Below are 8,901 nucleotides of genomic sequence, written 5' to 3' on the forward strand. Positions count from 1 at the left end.
GTACCCCCATAATATGCTGAAATAAAAACAAAAAAATATATATATATACAGAAATATATATATATGAAAAAGGAAGAAAGAAAAGGAAGGCTGGCTCTGTTTGTCTCTTAATGTTTCACTGAAAAATCACTGGAAGGATTTTTACCAAATGTTAACAATCTGACTTATATAATAGGAATTGGGGTGTGGGTGAAATTTTTTTGGTGGGGCCCTGGGGAGACTTTCAGAGAAAGTGGTTGGAACAAGTACAAGGAGAGACCTTGTGATTGCTGGCTGATCATGTAGACATACCACGCCGATTAAGATGCTAGAGACACAGGAAACAGAAAGTCATTTCAAATATAAACAATAAAGAGAAAAATCACAAGGGTAAAAGCTCAAATTTCTCATAATGATTTGTAATCAATCTGCTTCTCCTGTGGGTAATTCTTGGTAATGAGCCTAAGTGTTTCAGGCAATAACTGAATAATTTATATAATGATGGGTAATGATTCACCCAAGCCAAATGATAAGGTGGCCCTCTAGTTGACAATAAAGATCAACCTCAAGGCATCCTTCCTTCATAGATCTGCAGCTCACAATGACCTTCCCTCTTCTGAATTCCTAGAGTGGAATCAAATAGCAATAAAAACCATAAACACTTTATTTTTAAAATTCTTATACTGGTCTTCAATTGCCTTGTGTATGTAAATCTAGAAATCTAGACCAACCTATTCTAAACTATGTTTTACATTTCTTTTGTACATTTTCCATACCAGTCAGAGGTGAATGTGGATTGAAACATAGCTAAAAATTACTAAATGATGGGTTTATTTATTGACCAGTCAAAGCTACTGAACATAGCTTTTGTGCAAGTTATAGAACACTTACCTAGATTACTGAAATTTGATAGTATAACGTTTGCAGTGATCTGGGGGTTTAAGGTATATTCTGCAGGTCAAAATAATAACAATCTCATTTTCAATATTGTATTCATTTTCATAAAGGCTTTTTATTAATGTGCTTCAGGAAATAGATTTGCAGTTTCTGAACGAGAGCTAAATATTTTTCCTGACACTATGTACTTGAGAGCTTTCCGAAACCATGGATAAAAAAAGCCATGAATAAGAGGGTTGCAAGTAGAGTTGAAGTATCCAAGCCACACTAAAAGATCAAGTATTATTATGGGAGTGGAATAGCCTAAATATGGGTCGATCAAAACAGCAAGAAAACAAGGCAACCAGCAAGCCAGAAATACCCCCATTACTATACCCAGAGTCTTAGCTGCTTTCCTGTCCTTTTTCTTAGAAAGATTTTTTTTCTCTTCCCCCTGTGTGTTTTCAGGCATATTACTGATTACTCTAGCATGTCGTTTGGAAACAATAAAGATCTTACCATAAATACCAACCATGATGGAGCCTGGAGTAAAGAAACATGTAGTGAACAATATTGTCCCCCAAAATTTGTTGAAGGTAAGTGCACAGAAATTGAAGCAAGCCACAAGTATCTCATAGCTCTGCATGCCAGAAACATTGGCCTCGGATAGAACTAAACCGAAAGAAAAAAGAGCTGGGGCCGACCAGCAAAATGCCAGCAGTCGCTTTATTGTGGAGGTCGTCATTGTGGTCGTGTAGTGCAAAGGGTAACACACCGCATAAAATCTGTCAATAGCAATGGAGCAGAGGTGGAAGATGGAGGTCAGGCTCAGCATCATGTCAAAGCTTGCATGGAATTTACAAAAGCCATCCCCGAAATACCAGCAGCTCTCCACTGAGCGCACCATGCTGTATGGCATAATGACAAAACCCAGCAGAAAGTCCGTGGTTGCCATGGAGAGGATCAGGAAGTTTGTGGGAGAATGAAGCTGTTTGAAATGCGATATGGAAATCATTATGACCAGATTTCCAAAAATAGTGATAATCATGGCTCCAGTCATAACCAAATACATTATCACCCGCACATGAAAAGGGCGGTTGGTGGGAGGACAGGATTTATTTCCAAATTTGGGACAACTGGATAAGTCTTCTGGAATATAGGTGAGATCCATGGTGCTTTATCACTTCAAATTCCTTTCCAGGAGGGTGAGTCAATGTTTCTTCTCTTCTTAAAATGATTCCAGTAAATCTCAGCTCCTAATAGTACAATAAAGTTCAGTCATCTGTTACTAATTCACTTTGAGGGTAATTTATTTAAATATTTAAAATTGTATCAACTGTGTTTGTTTTCTGAGTTATTTGCTACATTAGAAGAATGAGAAACTTCAACTGCTTATTGTTTCCTGTGTTATTCTATTTTATTCTGTTTCATCCATCCATTCATTCATTTAACATGGGTTTATCTATTGACATAAGCTGACATCTCTTGCACAGTAAAAATACCTAATACACAAAAGCTAAAAAAAAAATCACAAAGATTTTCTTTATGCATTCTTTAAATCATTTGAAACCTTCATTTGTAAAAGGTTTGCAGATGTTCTAAGAGCTATAAATGGCATGTCACTGCTGAAATATACAGAACCATGAACAAAGCTATTGAATGCCATGTGCCTATGGGCTAAACCATGCACCTGAGTCATTGCTTTGTAGCTTCTCTATTTTCTATTCCCTTCCTCTCCTCTCCTGCCCTCCTCTCCTGTGTCCTCTCCTCTTTATTCTCCTTCCCAGTATTTCTTGAGTCTTATAGCTTATCTGAGATTCTAACTAGTAGAGCTATGTCAGATGCTCTGTCTCTGAGGGACCTATAAGGATTACAAATTTTACATCACAGACCCAATCACTCAAATCTCATCTGACTCCTATTGGTCACAGTGGGCTGAATAAAAGACGGTGGACAGATTGTATAAATCCATATTTTCAATAAGCTGTTACTTTGGGATACACATCACCCTGGAAAACTACTCACTAATAGGCTCTAGATAAGCTTGACACTGTGCCTATAACAAAGCATCAAGTCTACTTAGTGGGCCACAGAACAGGCCCAATCTTGAATGAATCAGACATAGGAGACATTCTGGACCTATGTTGGATTCTCCCAAAACAGAGATTCAACTGCAGTTGTACATTTGTACGTTTAGCAAGTTTATCTATTTAGGTTGATTCAATTTAATTTTCCTTTTAGAACCCTAAGGAAGAGTAACAAAAAGTCCCTTCCTTGTCTCAAGGTGTTAGAAGCTCCCTTCCTTCCTTTTGATTCTGTCATTCTTTCCTGACTGAGGGGGAAGAAAAGGAAGCTTGTTTAGACAAAAGAACCTGAATCATGTTAGTTAGAGATGCTTCTTTACTTCCAAGTCACTGGAAAGTTTCTCTCAGGAAAGTCTTAGGAATCTCTTTTGAGCTGATTGTTGCATGTGATTCCCCAATTTGCTCTAGGTTAAAGGTTTACAACACAGTCTTCCAAAGAGGGAGTAGCAAAAGAGCCTTGGATTGGGAGTTCTTCTCCTAGACCAACTTCTGCCATCAGCCAGCTGTGAGCTCTCAGCAACATGAGGTGTGCTGGACTAGAAGAGCCTTACAAACACTGCCAGCTCTAAAAGTCTGCAAATCATTGGTAGCTGAAAAGTGGTGCATTTTAAATCATCTTTTTTAAACAAGTAGAAAACAAACGAGCAAAGAAACAAGATGAAAGAAAGATATGAAATAAAATTTGAGTCTCAAGGCAGAGATTCATTGACGGGTACTTTCAGTCCTGGAGCACATCTGATCAATACTGAATATTATTTAGCCATAAAAAAGAATGAAATCCTGTGATATACATTAACATGGATGGAACTGGAGGACAGATGTTATGTTAAGTGTAATAAGCCAGGCACAGAAAGACAAATATCACATGTTCTCCACCAATATGTGGGAACTAAAAAAACAAAATTGAACTCATGGAGATAGAGAGTAGCATGAATATGTACAGCTATTCTGTATCCATAAAAATTTAAAAGAATAATTGATGGATCTCAAGATAGCAGAGCCCAAAATACGGCACCTTGACATTTGAGAAAATAGCAGAAATCAAAAGTTTACTCTGACCTCCATTCTTCTCCCCTGAAGCAGACCATAAAAGAATTATCCAGCCTTCTTTTGAAGTAAGTCATAAGACCCTCGTATGCCTAATACTCAGAGGAAAAGAATGTCACACAGAGACATCAAGAAGAATCTGAACAAATAGGCCTTGTTAAGTCCCCCACTGGCCCAGTTTATTACTATTAGATCAGACTCTTCTATCCTTCAATCATGCTTCTGCATGACTGTCCATAAAAATACACAGTGACCCCTGTTTTGAGGGGTGTCTTCATTTCTGAAGGCTCCTGTGTCATGTAAAACTTACGTTACATAAATTTGTATGCTTTCCTCTTGGTTAAAAAAATTATTGAGGATGTTTCTCTCCAATGTAGATGCTGCTCCACTCCTCATTGCCTTTTTTTACTCTTCAATTTTCATCAAGGAAAAGTTGTCAGCATTTAGCCTGGGCCCCATCTTAGCATACTAGTGATAGCACTTGATAAATAATTGTTGAATATAATATCTGTGTTAAAATACACATGGACTCACATCTTGTCTTCTCTTGCTTTTACCTCCTAAAATAACTCTAAGTAACAATGACCTCTTGCATATTATAAATGTACCTTTTAAGCCTCTGTGTACATGGAAAGCCTGGCTGTAGCCTCTTCTCCCTTCACTCAACAATACTCCAGCCACCTTGAGCCACTGTAGTCTCTCCGTTGCCCTGCAAATGCCCACTCCAAGGCTGGGCCAACTCCTTATCCTACACCCAATTGTCGGTTCTTCATCTCTGCCCACTTCAGGGCTCAGCACAAATATCATTTCCATCCAGAAACCTTTCTTGACTCTCCCAGTTGGAGTTAATCTAATTATAGACTGTTGGGGTGGCCAAAGATCTTAGAGATAGGTGGTTTCCCTTCCTCATCTTACAGCAGACCATGATTTCAAATATCTTTATTTCCTTCTTCTAGCACACTGCCTTAACTGTAAATTTCTTGAAAATTGAGATAACATCCCATTAACCTGGGACCTTTTACAACACTTGACACAGGGCCATATACAAGGCAGATTGCCAGTAACTGCTTGAATCAAGTGGAAAGAAGCTAATTCCAGCACATCATGGAAACCTACTTAATAAGCATCTTGTCTGATGGTATTACAGACATCTGGTTTGGGAAAGATTAAAACATTATGAAAACAGCAAATGCTATTTAGAAAGTAGCTAATAAACCCTCTCTCAGTACAAACTATTACAAATGAAACTTAGTTAACAATAAAAGTTCTGGGTGTCTTAAATTTTTAAATTATTCAATAAGCACATTTCACTGCCTCCTCCCAACTGCCTCATGTTTATGAGATAACTGAGGTCTTGAAGTAGGCATTGCTACTAAATGTTGGAACTAGCATTATAATCCATGTCTCCTGGTTCTTGTTCCGGTGAACCTCCCACCAGCCCTTACCATCTCTCATAATGGGCAACAATTGATTTCTGATCTATTTGGGCAGCAAGAAAGTCTATGGCTTCAGCTGCTTCTAGTTCCTCCTGTCTAGCCCTTGTTAATCATAGTATGGTCCATTGAACAGCTGCACTGTCATCTCCTGGAGTGGTTTTAGAAACGAAAAATCTCAAACCCATCCCAAAATGTGCATCTTAGCAAGATACCTATGTCATTTTTATGCCTATTGAATTCAATAACTGTTCTAGACAATAGAAAGACTGCATTTTCAGTTTGGACACTCTTTGTACCTGAAATGAGAAAATACTTTTGAGAAGCAAAAAGCAACAGAATATCTTCAGTAAATGCTGCTTGCAAGAGGAAAAAATACCAAAAGTGAAATATGTAGTATCTGGCAGTGATTTAAGTAGTGTATAACAAGTATTTTTGTTATTGAGTTATAATGCCAAGGAGGAAAGTGCATTTTAGCCTTATTGAAATACCCAAGTACCTTACATTTACTGAGTCATGCCTTATACAGTTCTTGTACTTTACAAAAACATCATTATATGTTAATTCACAGAAATTTACAAACCTTGTCAAACAAATTTTGTTGGAAAATTTAAGACTTTTCACTGAAATATCATAATAATTATTTTTCAGTTAAGAAAAAGCCCTACCTTCTCTATTGCAACCTATTTGCAACAATTTCTGATTCTCTCTAAAATTTAATTATTACTATTCAATTATTTTGCAGAAGAGAATAAATCAATAATAATTTTAAAAAGAATAGAACATTTCCAGTTCTTTTTATTGACCCTGTACCTTCCCTCTCCTGAAAAGTTAAGTGTGAATCATTGAGCCTCTTCTGGTGGCTTTGCAGGAGTGATACCAGGAAATTCTGGAAAGTTTGATATACAAGATTGAGAGACCTGATTCATATAAGTTTGCTTCAGCTCTCGAGAGAACTGGACTGGAGAACTTAGATCCAGGAGCTCCGAGACAGGCACTAACTGCACAGTCCCAGTGGGATCACTCTTTTAACTTTCTTTCTCAAGGGATATTGAAATATTCTGTGTATTTTTAATGTCTCAGATAGTTTTCAGTTTCTTTTTTTCCAAATGAAAGACAATAATTGCATATCTGATTTTATGGTCATTCTGGAAAGATGAGGCACAGAAATTTCCATATATTAAAAATACACAGACATATGTAGGCTAACTTAAATGTGGGCTAATATCCAAAGGAGGAATAATTGTCTGAATCATAAAAGGTTTCTGTTTACCTTTTGATTTCTAAATGTAATGAGAAGATACTGGGGTGGAAGAGAAGTATTTATTTTTGCTTCAGTTATTTGTATGAATTTGACAATAAAACCTTTAGTTTAAAAAAAAAGCCAGTTAAAGTGTCACAAATCTTTGAAATATTAGTTCAGTAAACAAAGAACACGGAATAAGAAGTAAAGAAAGCTAGGTTCTATTCCTGCTTTTATATTTAATAATTAGCCCTATAATCCAGTTGTAAATCACTAAATCTCCCAGGCTCAGCTTTCTCATCTATAACTTCCTACAAAATTCTGGGTGTAGAGGAAGATGACTCTCCTAACCCTGGGAAATGAAAGCAGAGTGAATGGTGGGAGGCAGCAAGTATACAGAAGGTCGGATCATTCTATTGTCTTCCCTAACAAACAAGGGAAACATTCTGAAATGAAAAAGCGCAGTGAAAAGGGACAGAGAAAATCATCTGTTTCAGTGAAAGGGAAATAGCTTAGCAAAACTTCACAGAGTAGCTATTTGAATCATGCTTTAAAATATTAATAGGATCCTAATAAAAAGAGCAAAAAGCATCTTAAGAAACTTCATGGCCCACATAGTGTTGCAAAATTTTTATTTTGTCTGTAAGCACCTGCATAAACAAGATCCACCAACATAAACATCACCACACTCTAATAGGGACAATCACAAACTCCAGCAAATGACAACAGGCTACCTCCCACCAAGACATTTGGTTTGATATTAATGAATTGGAAAGTAAATTTAATAAACATTTGCTTAAATAATTCTGCCTTACAGTAAGGCTAAAATCTATTTTACTCATGTTTTAAGCAATGGGTTTTTTAAAATGAAGACAAAAAGTCTTTGTGTGTGTGTGTGTGTGTGTGTGTTTGTTTATACCAAAACAGCATAAACATCATCGTTTCATTAAGAAAAATTAACACATAGACTCAATAGTATCCACCATACCAGATTAGCTCTCATCACTGCACCAAGCTTTAATTACTCTCTTCTCAGAAACTCACTTTTTTCATTGATAAGATGTAAATGAAGAAATTAAACAAGAAATATTTCAGTGAGATGCAGTTCACTTATGTATATAAAAACACATACACATACAAGCACACACCCACACATGCATATCTGAAATTAAAACTTCAGGAGGCAATACTTACCCTCTGTGCAACTTATGTATTCTAAAATTACCTATTTTCTTCTATATTAATTTGCTTTTCATTAAAAATATTGTTTGCAGCCAATAATGTAACTGGAACTATCCATGTTTATTTTTAAAAATAGGTTGTTAATTTTTCAGGGATTTTGAGAGCCAGTTGATATTACATTTATAGCTTAAAATCAGTTATAAGAGAGGATTTTTAAAATTTATGTACCATGGAAATCATCAAACTCTACAAATCAGGGCTTTTTTCTTGCAAGCCAGGTATTGAACATATATCAACATAGCATTGGTCATAGCCCATCAGTTATTAATGAGTCTCGACTTACAGTTAATAGTTTTCTCCTTTGTTTTCTCCTCCCACTATCTTATTATTCAAAAATATTTGTATATATATATATGAAAGAAAAAAGAATGATGGATTCAAAACACAAATTTTTGGTAGATATTTTACATTTATTAAACAACTGAACATCAAATAGTAATGGAAAATGTAGATGAGCCTAAGGAAGAAAGGAAGGCAGTGAATAGAATTCTATTGCTAATAAAATAGAAAATTGCCAACTGCTGTGATAAAGATGATACATTAATGAAAACTTGCCTACAGTTTGTGGCCTCAGTTACAGCTTTCCATTTCTTCTTTTATTTAAAAAACATTTAATCTTACAATTTAATCTTACAATTTACACTTCTAATAAAGGCTTACCTCTCAGCTAACAAATTACTAATTCCTGACAGAATATGGGGTTTTGAAATTGTTATTTCCATATTTACTTACCTATAATTTTTAGTTGTTGGTGTGTCAAAATATTAATACATCTGATCAGACATAATGGAAACGTCACACAAAGTGTGTGTGGTGATGAAAGAGATCAAACTCAGCTTGCATTTTGATCCGTTTAGATAATGTGAAAGCTTTCACGTGTTTTCTTTCTTCGATTCCTGGATTTTTCTCATCTTCTCTTTACTTTTCTAATTTTCTTTCTTTTCTCTCTACCCGGAGAGAAGTATCGGGTATATGAAGGATTCTGAAAAGTATTGGA

The 8,901-nt window shown here is 35.9% G+C and overlaps 1 protein-coding gene across 1 annotated transcript; it reads right to left on the reverse strand.

Annotated features, from left to right (window-relative positions):
• Nucleotides 1-972: 972 nt before the first annotated feature.
• LOC123633280 (trace amine-associated receptor 3) lies at nt 973-8,766 on the reverse strand. The gene is made up of 2 exons (XM_045544389.1): nt 8,637-8,766; nt 973-2,111 (listed from the first exon to the last, which is right to left on the reverse strand). Exon 2 carries the CDS (start codon nt 2,024-2,026, stop codon nt 995-997), a length of 1,032 nt encoding a protein of 343 aa, XP_045400345.1. The 5' UTR covers nt 2,027-2,111; nt 8,637-8,766; the 3' UTR covers nt 973-994.
• Nucleotides 8,767-8,901: the final 135 nt, after the last annotated feature.

This window comes from Lemur catta, chromosome 2, assembly GCF_020740605.2.
Source record: "Lemur catta isolate mLemCat1 chromosome 2, mLemCat1.pri, whole genome shotgun sequence".
NCBI classification, from domain to species: Eukaryota; Metazoa; Chordata; class Mammalia; order Primates; family Lemuridae; genus Lemur; species Lemur catta.